The sequence below is a fragment of the Festucalex cinctus genome, chromosome 1 (assembly GCF_051991245.1).
Source record: "Festucalex cinctus isolate MCC-2025b chromosome 1, RoL_Fcin_1.0, whole genome shotgun sequence".
Lineage (NCBI taxonomy): Eukaryota > Metazoa > Chordata > Actinopteri > Syngnathiformes > Syngnathidae > Festucalex > Festucalex cinctus.
Genome location: NC_135411.1, coordinates 4,432,982 through 4,454,656, shown reverse-complemented (window position 1 = coordinate 4,454,656; position 21,675 = coordinate 4,432,982). Strand labels below are relative to the sequence as shown.

At 40.3% G+C, this 21,675-nt stretch overlaps 1 protein-coding gene and 1 long non-coding RNA gene across 2 annotated transcripts; one reads left to right on the top strand and one right to left on the bottom strand.

The window, feature by feature from the left end:
- Positions 1-7,288: 7,288 nt before the first annotated feature.
- Positions 7,289-10,268, bottom strand: LOC144007115 (uncharacterized). The gene has a single exon (XM_077506456.1). It carries the CDS (start codon positions 10,255-10,257, stop codon positions 8,392-8,394), a length of 1,866 nt encoding a protein of 621 aa, XP_077362582.1. The 5' UTR covers positions 10,258-10,268; the 3' UTR covers positions 7,289-8,391.
- A 7,955-nt stretch (positions 10,269-18,223) lies between these two features.
- Positions 18,224-20,650, top strand: LOC144007750 (uncharacterized). The gene is made up of 3 exons (XR_013280332.1): positions 18,224-18,623; positions 18,967-19,129; positions 20,192-20,650. It is a non-coding gene; the product is annotated as an uncharacterized LOC144007750 (long non-coding RNA).
- The last annotated feature ends 1,025 nt before the right edge of the window (positions 20,651-21,675 follow it).

Below are 21,675 nucleotides of genomic sequence, written 5' to 3'. Positions count from 1 at the left end.
CAACAGGAAGCAACACGATTTCAACAGGAAGTGACCTGATTTCAATAGGAAGTGACCCGGAAATGGCATAAAATGAACAGGAAGTGACTCAGAAGTGGCTTTAAATCAACAGGAAGTGACTTGTTTTCAACACGAAGTGACCCGGAAGTGACCTGATTTCAATAGGAAGTGACCTGGAAGTGACTTAGAATCAACAGGAAGTGGCCCGATTTCAACAGGAAGTGACCTATCAATAGGAAGTAGTCCAATTTCAACAGGAAGTGAGCCTTACTCCAGTCCTCAATCTTTCCTCCATTAATTAATTCACTCATTAATTTACCTTAATTAAGCGCAACCGCTTCATTACATTTTCACGTGTCGTCTTGTGCGCAGTTCGCATATATGCCCATATGAACTCGGCCCTTATTTGCAAAACAGAATCGATTGTCATTGACTCCCGTCTTCGTGAATGCTACAGTTGCAACTAGTGATATTTTTGTCGACGAAGAATTGACATCATAATTTTCGTGACTGTTTTTCCTGACGAAAATTAAATGAAAACTAAAATAGAAGCCATTCGTTCAGACAATAACTATGATTAAAATTGACTGACAATTTCGTCAATGACTAAAATTAAAATGAAAACAACACAGTAGTGAAAATTCACACAATCCAATCGGAATGAATGAGAAAAGAACCACTCAGAAAATGTTGCGTTCACTGCACTTTAACTCAACTCAACTTTATTTAAACGTATGCTGAAGGAAAATAGACTAAACTGCGAATTTAGTCGACTAAAATTGGATCAAAACTAAAATACAATCAGAAGATTAAATTATGACTCAAACTTGTTAATTTTAGTCAAAAGACTATAACTAAAACTAAATTAAAATTTCTTGTCAAAATTAACACTGGTTGCAACAGCAGTGGAATATAATAATGCAGTAATCATGACAAAACTGTGACTGTTTTGTAAAAAAAAAAAAAAAAAAAAAAATTATGTTGGTAACAGGGATATGTATACCGACAAAAAAAACAATTAATTTGTAGTATTGTACCACCGTTTTAATACAGTCTTATTGTGCACCTAAGTGTTCTGAAAATCGCACACGTCTTGTCAGATACATTGGTATGACTGTCTCATGACTGTATAATCGGCCCCTGTCCGGAATCAACCAATCAAATCAATTTATTTCACTCTTTAAAATAACAGTTGAATTTAATTACTGTGCACAGTAATGCGGACTGCAGTGAATTTTTTTTAACGCTATACAATAGTGCTAAACAAGGGAGAGTCATAAGAAGTGTACAAACCTGCTGCGTGTAGCACAATTCGAGGCTGCTCGCAAACGTCGTCCAGCGGTTGAAAATGTTGCTCGTTCTCTTCTTTGACTCCAAAGAGTTCCTCCTCGTCCTTTGGTGTCGTTCTCGCCGACATTTTGGCACAATAATGCCAACAAAGTCACACTTGGTCTCTTCCTGACCACGTGTTATGTGCTTCTCTTTGTTAGCGGCTAGCAAGCTAAGCTAAGCTAAACTAAGCTAACTTGGCCGAGAAGCATCAACACGCACCGAGACGAGTTTAAACTCACGCCGACATTTAATAAACGGTGTCGCAAACTTTCAAAATGGTGATGGGAGTCCTGTGTGTTCAGTTCAACACCAAATAAGAAAGAATGATTTAGCAGAGGACGTCTGATTAAACGCGATGTGGCCGCCCGCCAGTGCAGTGAGCACGTCAAGAAACGAACGTAGACGTGCGGCGGAAGTCAGGCAGGACACGCCCCCGCTGCGTTACGATTGGCTGCTGGAAATTGTCCGGGGGCTTCAGAGCAAGCATTGTCATCAAGTCATCGACAGATGTCGCCATTTTTGCTGCGGTTGGAATCGAAAGTCTCATTCCCTTTTTCAGTGTTTTGATCCCGATATAATTGTAAAGTTTAAATGCCCGTTTAAATTTGATTTATTTAAAAAAAAAAAGAGTTCCATTTTTTTGTGGTGAATGTGCAGTTTAAAAATTCGCCATCAAAGTTGAACAAGCATTTTGAGGTAAACTGAATGTTTATTATGAGGGATGAGATTTAACCACCAAATGTTATGAGTTTAAAGGCTCAGTCTGCCGGTTTCACTCAGGAAAATGCACTTTTTAAATGCAGAATTTAAACAAACAAACTACTTCTCAATTTACAGATCTGGGCTTCTCTTAATTTCTGGGGGTGATTTTGTCCTAAACCCCCACCGTCCCAGCCTGTATTTTGCAATTTTGTGTTTGGTTTGCTGCGATTGGCTGGCGACCAGTTCAGGGTGCAACCCCGCCTACTGCCCAGAGCCAGCTGAGATAGGCGCCAGCCGCAACCCTTGTGAGCAATAAGCGGTCAAGAAAATGGATGGATGGATGTGTTCTGTGGAAAGACAGTGTTTACACCCCTGCAGCCAATCGCAGAGCGGGGTTTGGCGTGTCGCAAACGGGGCCGGTGTTCTGACAAACCAGCATACCCGTCGAAGTAGCATACCCGTATGCTGATCTGACGGCTGCCTCTATCGGACTAGCATACGTAGTCAGAATAGCATTCCTACGTTACGACGGTCCCGTAAATGATAATAATACACTGCAATTAGGCTAAACACAGATGCATATTAAAAACACTAGAGCTACCAAAGAAGCATATGTATAGTTAGTTTTAAGACGAGCATGCTGTTCTGACGGCTGATTGTAACATCGGTATGCTGTTTTGATGGCTGAAATGGGCACCCACAGCACATTGTTGCCTTATAGTTTACTCGTCAAGAAAAAATAAGGCCAACTATAGAGCCACATTAAAACTTCAGAGGACAATATGCCAACGCGCTCCCACAGATTTGCATGAATTTCTGTATTTTTAGATGATTTAAGTCTTCGCGTCTCATTCCGTTGTGTTCATTTTGCCGACTGCTGCGTTCAGGTGTAGGCTTATGTGCACAGGGTCGTCATACGAAAACATTGTTATATATCAAAACAAACTGTTGTCAATAAATCAAACAAAAACCATATGCAGGCGCGGATGACAGTTTCCTCACCAAACTGAGGCTGAATGCACATTATAATGACTTGCACACGAACTGCCCACTCGGTGACACAATTGTCATTTCGAATTAGTGTAAAAGGCAACATTATAATCACACATCAAAATATTGGCTCCAGCTATACCCATTATGTATGATAGTTGTCTACATGACAGAAAATTGTCTAGATTTATTTGAACGGATTTTGCAGGCTGTGAGAGAATTTGCCAGTTGGAACACCATTGCTTAATTTTGAAAGAAATATTTGAGAAGACTCGAAAAAAATGAGCTTTATTGTTGAATTCAAAATGAAAACCGATGCAGGAGGACTATGAAACATATTTTATGTACAAACTACAATACACGTTGCCAGTTTGCTAAAAGTACAAAAACATCAAGTGACCAAAACTACACAACCTACGTCTCAAAAGATTCCAAACTACGATGGCTGTAGCAAGTCAGCAATTTAAGTTGCATTTTTTTTACACTTAAAAACGTTATTCTGCACATTCAGCATGTGTCCACCGCAGACAGAATTCACATTGCACCTTAAAATAAGAAGAAAAAACACACATTAGTGAAGCCCCAAAATTGTTTTTGAATAAGTGTAGTACAGTACAAGCATCCAACTGCCACTGTGCCATAATAATAACGCACAGTCATCCACGACGCTAACTGCAGAACAAAACTTCCTCTCTGAATAAAATACTTTCACTATATAAAATAATTACAAAACGAAGTAAAATGCAGTTTTAAATAATCAGTTATTGCATACTTTTACTTACTTGTCAGCTGAGGTATGCTGCTCCGACGAGTTCGACAGTGATGATGTAATGCTGGTTTGTCAGAACACCGGGCGAAATTGTCGGCTGCGTGACGTCACTCCCGCAGCAATTTGAAAGCATGCACTTTTTTTTTTTTTTTTTTTTTACGCACTCATTCACACATGTAAGCTTTTTTGAGTGAGTGAGTGAGTGAAAAATAATAATAATAATACGTGCGTGCTGTCAAAATCCGCATGAGTGACGTCACGCAGCCGACAAATTCACCCATCTCCGTTTGCAGATCTGGGCGAATCATTGTAAATTAACATTTTAACTTTGCCCTTTGCCGTTGTGAATACCTTAAAACAAAACTAAAACATGCAGAAATGCAAATTCTGATAGGGAAAAAAAAATCTTGAGCAATTGCAATTGCGTTGCAAATTATTTACCAAGGCGCGTTAGAGGCGTGTCAACCACCACAGCCCCACAACATCCAGAGTCTTTAGGAACTACGGGCGGATCTCATCCACCCCTGGGGCCCTGCCACCGAGGAGATTTCCAACCAACTCAGTGACTTTGACCCCAGAGATAGGAGAGCCCACCTCAGATTCGCCAGACTGCTTCCTCAAAGGAAGACGTCTTGGTGCAATTGAGATCTTCGAAGTATTCCCCCCACCGACTCACGACGTCCCGAGTCGAAGTCAGCAGCACACCATCTCCATTATACAGTGTTAATGGTGAACTGCTTTCCTCTCCTGAGACGCCGGATGGTGGACCAGAATTTCCTCGAGCCGTCCGGAAGTCATTTTCCATGGCCTCACCGAACTCCTCCCATGTCCGAGTTTTTGCCTCAGCGACCGCTGAAGCCGCGTTCCGCTTGGCCAGCCGGTAACTGTCAGCTGCCTCCGCAGGACTACAGGCCAAAAAGGCCTGATAGGACTCCTTCTTCAGTTTGACAGCATCCCTGACCACTGGTGGTTCGAGGATTGTCGCCGTGACAGGCACCGACTACCTTCTGGCCGCAGCTCCGATCGGCTGCCTTAACAATGGAGGCGCGGAACATAGCCCCCTCGGAACGCTCTCCTCCCCCGGGACAAGGGAGAAGTTCTGCCAGAGGGAGAAACTCTTTCTGACAGGGGATTCCGCCAGATGTTCCCAGCAAACACTCACAATACGTTTGGGTCCGCCAGGTCGGACCGGCATCTTCCCCCACCATCGGAGTCAACACACTACCAGGTGGTGATATGTTGACAGGTCCACCCTTCTCTTCATCTGAGTGTCCAAAACATGCGCCCACAAATCCAATGACACGACTACAAAGTCGATCATCGAACTGCAGCCGAGGGTGTCCTGGTGCCAAGTACACATATGGACACCCCTATGTTTGAACATGGTGTTCGTTATGGACAATCCGTGATGAGCACAGAAGTCCAAAAGCAAAACACCACTCGGGTTCTGACCGGGAGGGCTGTTCCTCAAAATCACGTCCCTCCATGTCTCACTGTCATTGCCCACGTGAGCGTTGAAGTCCCCCAGCAGAATGAGGGTGTCCTTGGGGAAGCACTCTCCAGCACACCCTCCAGGGACTCCAAAAAGTGTGGGTACTCTGAACTGCTGTTTGGTGCATATGCACAAACAACAGTCAGGACCCGTCACCCCACCTGAAGGCGGAGGCAGGCTACCCTCTCATCTACCGGGGTGTACCCCAACGTACTGGCGCTGAGCCGGGGGCCAATAAGACTGCCCACACCTGCTCTGCGCCTCTCACCATGGGCAACTCCAGAGTGGAAGAGAGTCCAACCCCTCTCGAGAGGACTGGTACCAGAGCCCAAGCCGTGTGTGGAGGAAAGTCCGACGAGGTCTCGTCGGAACTTCTCTGCCTCACACACCAGCTCAGGCTCCTTCCCTGCCAGAGAGGTGACATTCCATGTCCCAAGAGCCAGCTTCCGTAGCTGGGGGGGTCGGTCCGCCAAGGTCTCCTCCCATGGCTGCCACCCAGCCTCCACTGCACCCGACCTCTTTGGCCCCTCCCACCGGTGGTGAGCCCATGGGAAGGTGATACAGTATCTGATATATATATATGTATATATATATATATATAGTCTCCGGTTCGAGTCCAGGCTCGGACCTTCCTGGGTGGAGTTTGCATGTTCTCCCCGTGCCCGCGTGGGTCTTCTCCGGGTACTCCGGTCTCCTCCCACATTCCAAAGACATGTATGGCAGGTTAATTGGGCGCTCTGAATTGTCCCTAGGTGTGCTTGTGAGTGTGGATGGTTGTTCGTCTCTGTGTGCCCTGCGATTGGTTGGCAACCAGTCCAGGGTGTCCCCCGCCTACTGCCCAGAGCCAGCTGAGATAGGCGCCAGCAGCCCCCGCGACCCTTGTGAGGAATAAGCGGTCAAGAAAATGGATGGATGGATGGATATATATATATATATATATATATATATATATATATGCAACATTTATTTGTACTGCAAGTAATACAAATGACTTTTGGCCAGTTTTTCTCATCTGTGGCTCTCACACTTTCCTTCAGCAAAGTTTTGACGCAACACTTACCTTCCAATGAAGGTAAAATGTTCGTGATGACTGATGATGACAAGCCATTGAAGTCAAGGAGGCGGACCTCAGAGCCAAGGAGTAAGTTGAGGGCAGGTACCAACTGACTCCTTATTTGTAGGGAGGGCACTAATGCTGATTGGCTAGGGATGTAAGGTATTGCCACACACTTCCCACCAGGGGGAGCATCATCTCATCAGCGCCACACTCAGAAGTACAAATGCAATTGCATTGTACTGTCGCTTCTCTTAATGTGATCATTTTTGTCGGAACGCCGCCTGTGAGTCGCAGCAGTGGCCGGAAACGGAGCTGGTGTGTGAAGCCCGGAAGTCCAGGTGGCATCTACTCCATTTGATTTGTATTTTGATTTCAAAATGTGATGAAAGGTTGTTTGACGACAAGAACAATCTGCCTGCAGAGGCAAAAGTGCCACATGAACAGAAATTATATTACTACATGCAAAATGAAAGAATCAAAACCAGGTATGGACACAATTTTGTTCTGATGTCATCTGAATACTGTATGCTAATCATGTCAAAATTGTTACATAGAAAGATAAAATGTGCAAAATGCACTAGCATATGGCGTGTTAGCTAGCACGGAGCTGTGGTGGTTGAGTTAGCAACAAAGAGTAGGACATTTGCGTCAATCATTTCAGTGATAACACTGTTCCACAAAAAATTTTAATCGCAGATGGCTTTGTGTGTCTGAACGTATTGTCGACGCTTATTTGGGGAAAATTGCAAGGTGGCTTTATTTCTATTTCTATTACACAAAGCAACTCAATGTGTTTCACACAAGCAAATACACAACATCAACAAACAACCATTAACAACATTCAGAAGCAAACAAAAATAACTTCCTAAATTACGTACAAAAAAAACATACATTGACATTTAAACACATTAACAGCAAACATTTAATATTTACAGGTTGAGTAGTTTTGAAAGCATTACATTTACACTTTTAAGATGCATTGACACTTTTACAGCACACCAGTCTCACTTCCCTTCATTTTTTGAAGCTTCAAAGATGGCTGCCATTCTCACCAGCACACTCGTGTCTCTCAGCAAGCTTTTTACAAGAGAATCTTTTAGGACAAACACTGCAACTGAATGGTTCCTTCCCATTAGGGGTGTTAAAAAAATCGATTCGGCAATATATCGCAATATTACAGGACGCAATTCTCGAATCGATTCAATAGGTGGCAGAATTGATTTTTAAATATCAATTTTTGATGGGAAAATATTCAACAAAACGTCTTATAGTTAGAGTTCACACCTTAAACATGGAAAAATGTTTACTATGTGGCTCAGAGTTATAAGGTTGAAGTTTCAGATAAATAATACATCCATCCATTTTCTTGACCGCTTATTCCTCACAAGGGTCGCGGGGGGTGCTGGCGCCTATCTCAGCTCACTCTGGGCAGAAGGCGGGGGACACCCTGGACTGGTTGCCAGCCAATCGCAGGGCACACAGAGACGAACAACCATCCACACTCACAAGCACACCTAGGGACAACTCGGAACGTCCAATTAACCTGCCATGCATGTCTTTGGAAAGTGGGAGGAGACCGGAGTACCCGGAGAAGACCCACGCGAGCACGGGGAGAACATGCAAACTCCACAAAGCAAGGCCGGAGCCCGGACTCGAACCTGAGTCCTCAGCACTGGGAGGCGGACCTGCTAACCACTCGCTCACCGTGCCGCCTATAAATAATACATTTTCATACAAATCTTACAGTGTACAAGATTACTGATTAGTATTTTCTAAATTTGAGTTAAAAAAAAAATCGCAGCAATCGACAAACAAAACCGTATCGGGATTAATCGGTATCGAATCGAATTGTGACCTATGAATCGTGATACGAATCGAATCGTCAGGTACGAGGCAATTCACACCCCTACTTCCCACCATGTATTCTTGTGTGCTTTCTTAAATTTGACATGGAAGAGAAGCTTTTTCCACAATCTGAGCAGGAATATGGTTTCTCTCCAGTGTGTGTTTTTGCATGTGCTGTTAAAGAATTGGTGGAAGCGAAGCTTTTCACACATTTTGTGCATGAATATGGTTTCTGTCCCGTGTGTGTGTTCTTATGTGGCTTCTTAATTCAGGCTTGGCAGGGAAGCTTTTGCCACAGGCTGAGCAAGAAAAAGGTTTCTCTCCACTATGGATTCTTGTATGTGCTGTTAAAACTGACTTGTCAGAGAAGCTTTTGCCACAATCTGAGCAAGAAAAAGGTTTTTCCCCAGTGTGTCTTCTTGTATGTGTTGTTAAAGCTGACTTCCGAGAGAAGCTTTTGCCACAATCTAAACAAGAAAAAGGTTTTTCCCCAGTGTGTCTTCTTGTATGTGTTGTTAAATCTGACTTGTCAGAGAAACTTTTGCCACAATCTAAACAAGAAAAAGGTTTTTCCCCAGTGTGTCTTCTTGTATGTGTTGTTAAAGCTGACTTCTGAGAGAAGCTTTTGCCACAATCTAAACAAGAAAAAGGTTTTTCCCCAGTGTGTCTTCTTGTATGTTTTGTTAAAGCTGACTTCTGAGAGAAGCTTTTGCCACAGTCTGAGCAAGAAAAAGGTTTCTCGCCACTATGGATTCTTGTATGTGTTGTTAAATCTGACTTGTCAGAGAAGCTTTTGCCACAATCTAAACAAGAAAAAGGTTTTTCCCCAGTGTGTCTTCTTGTATGTGTTGTTAAATCTGACTTCCGAGAGAAGCTTTTGCCACAGTCTGAGCAAGAAAAAGGTTTTTCCCCAGTGTGTCTTCTTGTATGTGTTGTTAAAGCTGACTTCTGAGAGAAGCTTTTGCCACAATCTAAACAAGAAAAAGGTTTTTCCCCAGTGTGTCTTCTTGTATGTGTTGTTAAAGCTGACTTCTGAGAGAAGCTTTTGCCACAATCTAAACAAGAAAAAGGTTTTTCCCCAGTGTGTCTTCTTGTATGTGTTGTTAAATCTGACTTGTCAGAGAAGCTTTTGCCACAATCTAAAAAAGAAAAAGGTTTTTCCCCAGTGTGTCTTCTTGTATGTGTTGTTAAAGCTGACTTCCGAAAGAAGCTTTTGCCACAGTCTGAGCAAGAAAAAGGTTTCTCGCCAGTGTGGCTTCTTATATGTCTGGTTAAATGTGACTTTGAAGAGAAGCTTTTACCACAATGGGAGCAAGAAAAAGGTTTCTCGCCACTATGGATTCTTTTATGTGTTGTTAAATTTGACTTCGAAGAGAAGCTTTTGCCACAATCTAAACAAGAAAAAGGTTTTTCCCCAGTGTGTCTTCTTGTATGTCTGGTTAAATGTGACTTCTGAGAGAAGCTTTTGCCACAGTGGGTACAAGCAAAAAGTTTTTCTCCAGTGTGTGTTCTTGAATGTTTTGTTAAATTTGACTTCAAAGAGAAGCTTTTGCCACAATCTAAACAAGAAAAAAGTTTTTCCCCAGTGTTTGTTCTTGAATGTTTTGTTAAATTTGACTTCAAAGAGAAGCTTTTGCCACAATCTAAACAAGAAAAAAGTTTTTCCCCAGTGTGTGTTCTTGAATGTTTTGTTAAATTTGACTTCAAAGAGAAGCTTTTGCCACAATCTAAACAAGAAAAAAGTTTTTCCCCAGTGTGTGTTCTTGAATGTTTTGTTAAATTTGACTTCAAAGAGAAGCTTTTGCCACAATCTAAACAAGAAAAAGGTTTTTCCCCAGTGTGTCTTCTCAAGTGAATTTTCAAACTTCCTTTTGTACTCAATGTTTTCCCACAGTGAGAACATTCGCAGGATTTGTCGTCAGTGTGACACGACCTATCATCATCAGCATGTTCATCATTACCATGCAGATTATCATCATTATCATCATCATCATGAGAAGAAAGGGACCTTATGTCATCACTTTTTATTTTTGATGGTCCCCAGTGGTCTGCATCACTTTCTGGAATCATGTTTTGAGGATTTAAGATCCTGTTTGGAGGCTCCGCCCCTCTGCCCTCCTCACTCTCACCCTTGACTTCATCTTCACTCTTTAAAGGGGCGAAGGTCATTGGTGACTTGGTGACGTCATCCTCAACCTCCTCCTCTTTGACACGAACGGGCTTTTCTTCCTCTTCGATGTAAGGATGTTCTTCCTCCTCTTTAACATTCGGAGGCTTCATGTCCTCTTGGTCAGGACGAAGATATTTCTCAGCGACGTCTGCAGGACACAAGAAGACAAACACACATTTGGGTTGGTCAAGTCAAATTTCAAGCGTGAGATTATGTACAGTGCACCTCGACTTGGGGCCACCGCACACTCGGATTGGCCCATCCCAAAAAAACAAAAAGAAAAAAGAAAAAAAGTATTGGCCTTGTTAAAAATCTGACAGCCGATATAAGGTCAAATCTAAAACTATTTTAATCTCTCTCTATTGATTGAAGTCGACTAAATTGAGTTGAGTTGATATTGTCCATCCGCATACATTTCAACTTTTACATAGAAAATTAAAACACCTATTTGTAACCATAGTTAGGCTGGAAGACCCCTACTTCCACATGATTCATCCCATTCTCATCTTTCCAATTTAAACATTTTCCAAATATTCACGCCTTACCCACAATTCCCGATTTTGTACCCAATTTTTCCTCATGCATTCTTCATGGAAGATTCAAAATTTCCTTCCACATTTTTCATCCAATTTACTTCATTCCAACGTCAATATATTCCTTAAATTCATACCACGAGCTCTTTTCCTGTTCCAAAATTCACGCCTTACTCGCAATTCCCGATTTCGTACACATTTTTTCCAATGTATTCATAATGAGAGATTCTACATTTCACATTTACTTCCACATTTTTCATCCGATTCACTTTGTTCCAACTTCAATATATTCCACCAATTCACGCCATGAGCTCTTCTTTTTCACTTCCAAAATTAACGCCTTACCACAATTCCCCATTTTGTACTCTACCTCTCCCTACATTATACATTTCACATTTACTTCCACATTCTTCATCCAATTCACTGCATTCCAACTTCAATGTAGTCCACCAATTCTCCATCTTTTTTTAGTTCCAAAATTCACGCCTTAACCACAATTTCCTATTTTGTACCCTACGCCTGCCCTCAGCGGCAGCCAGCTTGGCCAATTGATTAAGTTACGTCCAAGAGTCTCACTAGGGGTGGAGGCCATCTTGGCCAATTGATTTGGTACACCAGGGATTCTCGCCAGGAAATGCCCCGGCTTGAACAGGAAGTGACCTGATTTCAACAGGAAATAACCCGATTTCAACAGGAAGTGGCTTGTTTTCAACAGGAATGACCTGGAAGTGACCTGAAATCAACAGGAACTGACTTGTTTTCAACAGGAAGTGACCCGGAAGTGACCTGATGTCAATAGGAAGTGACCTGTTGATTTGAACAGGAAGTGACCCAGAAATGGCCAAAAATCAACAGGAAGTGACCTGATTTCAACAGGAAGTGACCCGGAAATGGCCTAAAATCAACAGAAAGTGACCCAGAAGTGGCATCAAATCAACAGGAAGCAACACGATTTCAATAGGAAGTGACCTGATTTCAATAGGAAGTGACCCGGAAATGGCATAAAATGAACAGGAAGTGACTCAGAAGTGGCTTTAAATCAACGGGAAGTGACACAATTTCAACAGGAAGTGACACAATTTCAACAGAAAGTGACCTGATTTCAATAGGAAGTGACCTGAAATCAACAGGAACTGACTTGTTTTCAACAGGAAGTGACCCGGAAGTGACCTGTTTCAATAGGAAGTGACCTGGAAGTGACTTAGAATCAACAGGAAGTGGCCCGATTTCAACAGGAAGTGACCTATCAATAGGAAGTAGCCCAATTTCAACAGGAAGTGGCCCGATTTCAACAGGAAGTGACCTATCAATAGGAAGTAGTCCAATTTCAACAGGAAGTGACTTATCAATAGGAAGTAGTCCAATTTCCGAAAATGACCGTTGCTCCATTGCTTACTCCAGTCCTCAATCTTTCCTCCATTGCTGATTCAATTTGTCACTCCTTACACCATTGCTACTCGATTCTACGCTCCTTACTTCATTGCTCACTTAATTCTTCTCTCTTGACTCCATTGCTTCCTCAATTACTTGCTCCTTCCTACATTGCTCACTCGACTTCTTTCTTGTTGTCTTGTTAATTTGTTTCTTGCTAATTTATTTTTATTTGTGTGCTATTTTTCTTCCTTCAACTGCTTCTATTTTTCTGTCTAAATTCAAACCATTCCAAATTTAGCATGTTCAGGTCATTCCAGGTCACTGTATAGCATTCCAGGTCATTCAATATTATTCCTAATCATTCCACAGGTTTTTATTTCACCCTTACTGCATTCACCCGCAATTTCTCCAGAAATTGCATTTTCTAATATCACTTAGTTTTCATTGAAATAAAAAGTGCATAATTGCTTGAGATTAATCTTATAGCTGCACAATGAAATAAATAATATGAAATAAATTCATGAAATTACATTAAACAAAGTGCAGTGGCACTGAACAGTGTCTGAGTGGTCCTTTTCTCCAACACACGTTTCCTTCCTTCTGGTTGGATTGTGTGAATTTTCGTCACTGTGTTGTTTTTGAAATTCGTTTTCGTCATTGAGAAAATTGTCAATCAATTTAATTATAGTCTATTAGTGTTGTTCCGATACCGATACTGGTCTCGGGAGAGGCCCAGAGTACTAACAAGTAACATGCCGATACCATTATTTCTGACACTAATATTGGACATTTGGTCCAACATTTTGTTTCTTGCGTGTGCACGACATTCACTGATGTGTGACATGTTCACTGCATGCCGAGCCAAGATATCCTATTGGCCCTTGAATGTTCTGAACCAATGGCAGGGCAGTTTTTTCAATTTTCATGTTGGAAAAAAACCCATTGGTATCGGTACGGCACCAGCATCGATACGGAAAAACTGGGTATTGGAATCGGGGACCAAAAAAAAAGGGTATCGCAACATCACTAGTCTCAATGAATGGCTTTTACTTTAGTTTTGAATTTTCGCCTGAAAAAAAAAATGTTCGTAACAAAAAAAATGTTGTCGAAATTATTACTGCTCACATGCTGGAAGCACAGGATGACGTGGCACACGGACTATTTTAACCGGGTCAAGAACCCCTCGTCAAATCATAATGGTTCGGCAACGATCTCCAACGAGGAATACTAACTTTTTGTATTCGTGTAAAAGACGGATAATCGGACGCATTCACGAGCGGGACGTCAACCAGGTTCCCGGAGGGGAACACGGGTACGCGGAGTCGACTGTGTTTCGCAACCGCATATAACCGTTGAATTTAACTCATTAATTTACCTTAATTAAGCGCAACCGCTTCATTCCATTTTCACGTGTCGTCTTGTGCGCAATTCGCATATATGCCCATATGAACTCGGCACTGATTTGCAAAACGGAATCGATTGTCATTGACTCCCGTCTTCGTGAATGCTACAGTTGCAACCAGTGATATTTTTGTCGCCGAAAAATTTACATCATAATTTTCGTGACTAATTGTTTTTCCTGACGAAAATTAAATGAAAACTAAAATAGACGCCATTCGTTCAGACAATAACTATGATTAAAATTGACTGACAATTTCGTCAATGACTAAAATGAAAATGAAAACAACACAGTAGTGAAAATTCACACAATGAATGAGAAAAGAACCACTCAAAAAAATGTTGTGTTCACTGCACTTTAACTCAACTCAACTTTAATTATAAAGCGCTCTAAGAACAGGCATTGCTGTATACAAAGTGCTGTACATAAACATAAATTGTGCAGCTGTAAGATTAATCTCAAGCAATTTAATTATGCACTTTTTCTTATTCAGGTGAAAAGTTACAATATTGTCAGTTGAACATGATTCATTGAAACAATAAAGACACCATTGTATGAAATGTGTCTTGCGTGTTAAACTACAGTCACAAATAGGTGTGCTATAATTTTCTGTATAAAAGTTTAAACGTATGCTGAAGGAAAATAGACTAAACTGTGAATTTAGTCGACTAAAATTGGATTAAAACTAAAATACAATCAGAAGAAAAAATTATGACTGAAACTTGTTAATTTTAGTCAAAAGACTATAACTAAAACTAAATTAAAATTTCTTGTCAAAATTAACACTGGTTGCAACAGCAGTTGAATGTAATAATGCAGTAATCATGACAAAACTGTGACTGTTTTGTAAAAAAAAATTAAAAAAAAGTATACCGACAAAAAAAAAAATTAATTTGTAGTATTGTACCACCGTTTTAATACAGTCTTATTGTGCACCTAAGTGTTCTTAAAATCGCACACGTCTTGTCAGATACATTGGTATGACTGTCTCATGACTGTATAATCGGCCCCTGTCCGGAATCAACCAATCAAATCAATTTATTTCACTCTTTAAAATAACAGTTGAATTGAATTACTATGTACAATAATGAGGACTGCAGTGATTTTTTAACGCTATATAGTAGTGCTAAGCAAGGGAGAGTAATAGGTCGCTTGCACATGTCGTCACTTCCGCCTCGGATTTCTCGTAGTCGCCATGCTGGGTGGCCTCCATTTACGTAGCGATTCGGTCTAACACGTATCTATCACGTTTGTTGTCTGCGTTTAAAATGGTACATTGTTGCTGCATCGTTGGCTGTTCGAACAAAGCCAAGGGGGAAAATGGTCGGCCTTTCTTCCGAATTCCGAAAATAATTAGGAACCAGGGCCTGGAGACAGAGGAGTGCGGACTCCGGAGGGAAGTCGTTACTTTGGGCTCGTGTGTGCAGCCATCACTTTGTGAGCGGTACGCTTGTTTACCTTTATTTAATGCATGAGGATTAATAACGTTTCGACCGCCCATATATGGGCAAGTTGCTTATGTTTTGGATTCATGAGCAAGCAAGTTCGGTAGTACAAGCTGGCTAGCGGACGTTAGCCGAAAGCTAACATCGAACATTTTCACCCAAGTAGTGCCAGTGCAAAGTGTTTACTGCTGAAATTGGATTGATTAGTCTTGGGCTCTTAATGCCGATAACATGTTTTTTGGTGGCAAAATGTAAACTTGGAAAAAAGAGACAGAAGGGGGTGATGCAAGAAAACAGACCCCCGGTAGCCTACACATCATGCTAAAGAACTTATTCACGGCCACCCTACTGCGGCAAAATAACCAGTCTTTCCATATTTTATTTGTTTATATATTTGTTTATTTTAACAGGTCGCCCTGCGCCCGTTTTTCTGTCCAATCATCCCGACTGGGCTCCAACATTAAAGTTGGGTCCCAAGTTACAACATCTATGTCTCAGCCCAGTCGGTGCCAAGATATGAACGTGCACAGGAGAGACAAGCAAAGAAAAGACGACTCGAAGTGGCAGAGATTGTTGCAGTTATGCAGCCAGATGGCTCCAGTAACCTGTACCCTCAAGTACTGCTGACATCATTGACTCTGGTATGCCACTCAGAATTCATTACATGATATATTGTATGCATGAGTGAATGTATGTGTTTATGTTTGTGTGTGTACACGCACCTTATATTTTAGAGACATTTGGAAGTGTTTATAGAAATAAGTATTTGCCTGTAGCAATGTTCATACATTAAAAAATGCAACAAAATGTGTACATTTCTTTTACACTGACAAAAAAACTATACTACTGTACTATATTAAACCTTTTACTGGTACCGTATTTTTTTGTGATCTTTTTTTTTTATTATTATTATTATTTCTTTAGGGATCTCATGCCACACCGACTTGATTGCCAATGACATGATGGAAACGAAGCCGAGCATCAAAGCATTGGAGGAGGACAACATGCGACTGTTTGTTTGGAGCTAATAAAGGCAGCGATTATACAAATTCTATTGTTGGGTTTGTTTACAAAGCTATACATAATACAAATGACAGGATTTGACTCAATGTGCAATATGGTCCCTCTTAAAGTAATGGCATAAATCTCCATTATTTCTAAAAGCACAAAAAATGAAGTGAATAATGATTAGATGTAGTAATTTCAGGGTTAAAAATTGAACTGTTAATTAATGTAGTTTATTTTAGCACAGGTGCCTACCATCCTGAGATGACGGTATGATGTAATGTTGATGGGGTACGCAATGACTTTCATTATACTATGTACAGAGGAAAAAGTTGCTCTCTTTTAAATTTGTTTAATGTAAGACAAGTACCAGTACTGTGTTACAGTTTTCCCAATAATCCTTGTTTCACACTTGTCACAAAACCACTGTCCTTTTGGCAGTCTAGATTGGCACACTTCAAGTGATATCATTTGATTTTACAATCTGCTGCAGCACAAAAAACTACTTTATTCCGCATCTTTGAAGTACATGAGCAAGTGGTAGGTGACAGCGGCTGAGCAGGAACACTGGAAGTCCACTGCTGATCTAGTAAATGCTCTCCCGAGCAGTTCAGGTAAGGAGGGGACTTTGGGGGAAAAAAAACTCTGGCTTTTCCAGCTGGCCAAAACGAGCGATCTGGGTGGACTTGCTCAATCACACTTTGTCCACACCACAAAGTCGCAGAAGTCCGTCCAGTTAAACTCATCTGTGCCTGAATCTGAAAATATTACAAACATTGTAATGAAAATATGAAACATAGAATTAAATAAGAAAGTACAAAAAGTAAAGCCATACATTCCTGGTAATAATATTGGTGTTGTCGTGACAAGTGATGGGAATTGTTGCCATCCGGCACCAGACAGAAATTGGGTGTTGTGACAGCCTCCTTAACCGTGAGATCATAAGAAAAGCTGTCAGTATGCTCAGTAGTTACCATGAACACGTTTTATTGTACTGGAAACTGAAACTAAAAATACGTCCTCTGAGAGTGGTTAACCTTAACCATTTAGAGTAAGTTGATTAAGTAACATGTAACTAGTGAAAGGGTAGCATTAAATTTAATTAAGCCACGGGGAGGCTGTGCATAGTTACTTTTTATTCTTATACGCTCTGCCATATTTGCCTGTGATAAAATGATTAGAAAAACCACATCAGGTAAACCCAGCTATGCATATAAACACAATGATAACAGGAAGCCTGAGAACAAATCAACATTTTTGTGTGCAGAATTACCAACACCATGTGGTTTACTTACGTGCAACAGCAACAGTTTCTTCTGATGCGATGTTAAAGTTTACACTCTGTATCCACCCGCTTACAAAATAATTGTAAGCCTCCAGGGATTTGTTGGCGTGTTATGGAGCATGTGGTCAACACGAGGTAGTGAAAAATGTCCAGAGAAGTCACATTTGGCCAGCAAGCTTTCTCCGTCAAAAAAAAAAATCACCCTTGGTCAGGACGTAATTAGGATCAATCCCGCCACACAGAGACACCTTCTGCCTGTATCGTTGTTTTTGATCTTCCGGTAAATCGTGAAAATACTGCGAAAATTACATCAGGTTGATAAGCTCTACCGTGTAACTCACGAGTGTACCTTGTGAACCGGCGGACACCCAAGATGGCGCCCGAAGAAAAAACTCCCATGATGCATTAGGATGTGCAAGCGACCTATTTGAATAGGTACTGTTATTGTGAAACAGCTTTTAAACTGTTAATAATAATAATAATAATAACAATAATAACAATAATAACAATAATAATAATAAAACCAAGCATACTTTAAACTGCGTTTGAATTCAATTTTATTTTTGAAAAACGATCTTTTATTTTGAAAACCGGTCACATTCTCCGCGCCAGCGTCTCTTCGAGCACACTACCGTAAATCCTAGAAAAGGGCGAACAGAAAAAAATTAAGTGCGGCTGACTTGACCGCGTAAAAAGAAAAGGCGGCTATAGGCCGTCAGGTCACACACGTTTTCGTTCAGTTTCGCTCCACTACCAGGGGCACTAAATAATCTTTACTTCATAAAATAGATTAATCAGTAGTAAGTAAGAATCCGCGTAGTTCACCCTGTGAAAACCCGCCAATTTTGTGTTTTCGGTGGTGAAACCCCGGCACTATTTTGCGATGAGGCGCAGTGATCTCTGGTGTGGGCGTAGTGCCATTAGGTCGGTAGTGGTGTGATTTAGGTCACATGAGCCAATCAGGTAGCTGCTGCTTTCTCCTCACCATAGCAACCGCATAACAAAAATGGCGACCACAACGTCGGAGAGCGAAAGGAGAAAAAAAGTTAGAAAGAAAGTAGTGAAAAAACTTCGTTCCCGTTCAGGTTTGCCCATCGCTTCAGCTGGCCCCGTTCTTCCAGCCATCTGCATCATTTGTAAAAATAAATTTCAAAGTAGACTCGTCTGGGATTGGAAGGCACACGGAAGAGGGATCATCTCGCCAAAGCAGAAACATTGTCGGCAGGTAAGTGCTACACACACGCGTGCCCATTTCTGTTATTAATGTGACCGATATTTTGTATAGCGCTGAATATAATTTGTTGCTAGGTTAAGTTTTAAGGCTATAGTTTATTAAAAACGCGAGCTGCTGAATGATTTATCGAGTGAATCCAACAGTTGTTACCAAACTCGAGTTACCTGTGCCCATCAGAGTCATAATATAGTCACAGCTACACACTCCCTTTTCCCCAAACTCTCTCTCATCAACCTCAACAAACACTTTACTTTACTTAAATCTGTGATGTGCATATACTGTAAAGAGGTGATGTGACAATAACACTTATAATGTAATTCTTTTTTGTCTAAAGGCGGGTTGGTTGCTGCAGGCCGCTGAGATGAAGAAAGACTGTTCCATTCTTCTGCATATTCAAGACAAAAGACTGTCACAATGGAGGTGCAGTTTTGTTTCAGAGATTACACAAGGTTCTTAAAGTCAACAGCAACAGAAACAGCAACCAGGGACGAACAAATGTGAGTTGTTACATTGCACTATTTCATTGTCACTTTGCTAAAATTACACATTTCAAAAGTAAAGCATTGGTCAGCAATATGTCACTTGTATTCTGTTTACATTTCGAGACAGCATTAATTAGAAAGCATGACTCTGCACATATTAAGTGAGTGTGTGTGTGTTTTAGACAACCCAATGCTGAGAGCTACAAATTCTTTTTGTGAACAAGTAATCCGTCAAAGGATTATAGTTGACAAAGATGTGATGAGAATGGACAAGCTAAGGGGTTTGTGAACAGTGTTAATAAACACGGGGATCTTGATGCTTCAGACTACAGGTAACATATAAATCATTGAAACACATTTATGAAATCTATGGGGAGAGATTTGTCTAAAATCTCACTGTTTCAGAGAAAAATAGTTTGCTGACAAGCTCAATTTAAGTTAAAAATAAATAAATAAATAAAATTGATTCTCTAAAAATGAAAACCAGTTGGTTGTTAATTATTACATGCAAATGTGTTTTTTTGTCTTCTGTATTTATAATTGTTCTTTGACCAAGAAAGTATATAGGCCTATCGGTATATTTGTATTTCTATCCAAATATACGATTATTCACTAGAATTTTCAGTAGGATATCCAAATACCAAAATATTCGATAGCTGCAGCACTAATAATACTAATTTTGAGTTGTGGCACGCCCACACGAGTTATTTTACCACACACCCATGTCAAAACTAGCTTACTGCACACACACTGCACCCCAACTTCAAATTTTTGCTAACGTCATAATAATAATAATAATAATAATAATAATAATAATAATAATAATAATAAATTATAAATTTTGTTGGATCCAAAAGCAACTTACATAATTATAGTTTCATATGATTGGAATTGTCTTATTTTCAAATGTTTAAATATTTTCTTGATTTGAACAAAATATAATTGTTTAGAATAATCTTGATTTCAATTATTACCAAAATAATTGTGATGATTATTTTTTTCCATAATAGAGCAGCCCTATTCTGATGTGAATATGTGTATCTTGTGCTCATCTTTCCCTTCAATTTTCTATTTCAGGCAGGATATACTGAAACGAAGATTGAGGTGTGATTTCCCCCAGCTGGTTTTTCACACCCCTTTCCAGCAACAACTCTGAAATGGTTTTTGTAGAGACATTATCAACAACTGACAAACTTTTAGACAGGGTACCTCACTCATCAGATACATCAACTACTGAGTCTACTGATGTAAGCCAAGAAAGTGACACTAACAAATAGCTGGTACAACATCAGGTTGGAAAATCACAGGGCATACGAGGACACTTTAAAATGCAGGGCTGTAAAATCTATGTAAAATCTGCCATTTTGTTTGTTTCATTATCAAGATGTTAACTCTCCATTTTAACACTTTTCAAGCAAAAATAAAAATGTCTGTATTCCATTTTTCCACAACACAGACCTTTGTTAAATTGGTCTGCCAAAAAAAAAAAAAAAAGAGAGCTGTTCCAATGAAGTTCCAAAGGTTTTATTGTGAATGCACATTTGATTTTTATTTTATTATTTTTTTTTTTTTATTAATATTTTTTGGATAGGGGGTGGGGGGTATAAATGACATGCTGTGGTGACACAATCTGATACTTTAATAAATATTCTATATGTTATAATAATCTGGGCTCTGAATGCATCTATTTCCATCTAGTCCATTTTGCCTTGTTCCAGGTTTGTGGTGCATGGTAGTATTTTTGGCCGATGTATGCTGCTTCTTGTGTACCTTTCATTACGTAATAGGTTGTGAATTGTTTTCATATATGAAACATAAACATAGCTAAATGTAACATCCGTGTGCTGGTTTCACTTCTAGTTGAAGCGTTTTTTTGGCACAAATTTAATATATTTAATGATCTAAATTCACATGATTGCACCAAACCACCAATACTTGTTTCTGATGTTAGGTACATGTATTTATAACATCTGGGAATGATTTTCTGTTGCCAAATTTAATGTAAGACGTTTTACAACCAAAAACTGCAGCACAAGATTTTCGTTTTTTGTTATTTACCTATATATGCATTTCTGGCTTGTGACAAAATTGGGGCAGGAAAACATTGGGTGAACTTTTAACCCAAAGTTCAGAAGGGTATTATCTATCAAAAAATGCATTGAACAAGTAGTGCCCAGACAGTGGAGCGAAACTCATTTTCTAGGCACTTTTTTGGGGTTCACCCCACGGCCTACTAGCTTTGCCTCAGTTGTAGCTCTGCTAAATCCAATTCTCATCGACTGAGAAATGTACCGAACCGACTGAAGAAAAAAAAAACTGTGTATCGTAACAAAGTGACCCGGTGAAGAGTCCTTACAGAAATAAAAACGTACATATGGTTGAAAAGTGTCGATGAAACAAGTGACAAACCTGCTCTGTTCAACACAACTCGAGGCTGCTTGTAAACGGCGTCCAGCAGTTGACGTTGTCGCTCGTTGTCCTCCTGTGCTCCACAAAGCTCCTCTTCGTACTTGACTTTCGCCATTGTGAACATCTTCACACGATATTCACGACACTTTACG

What these genes read in the sequence shown, in the direction of transcription:
- LOC144007115 (XM_077506456.1), bottom strand. Translation starts at nt 10,257, where the DNA reads ATGATTCCAGAAAGTGATGCAGACCACTGGGGACCATCAAAAATAAAA.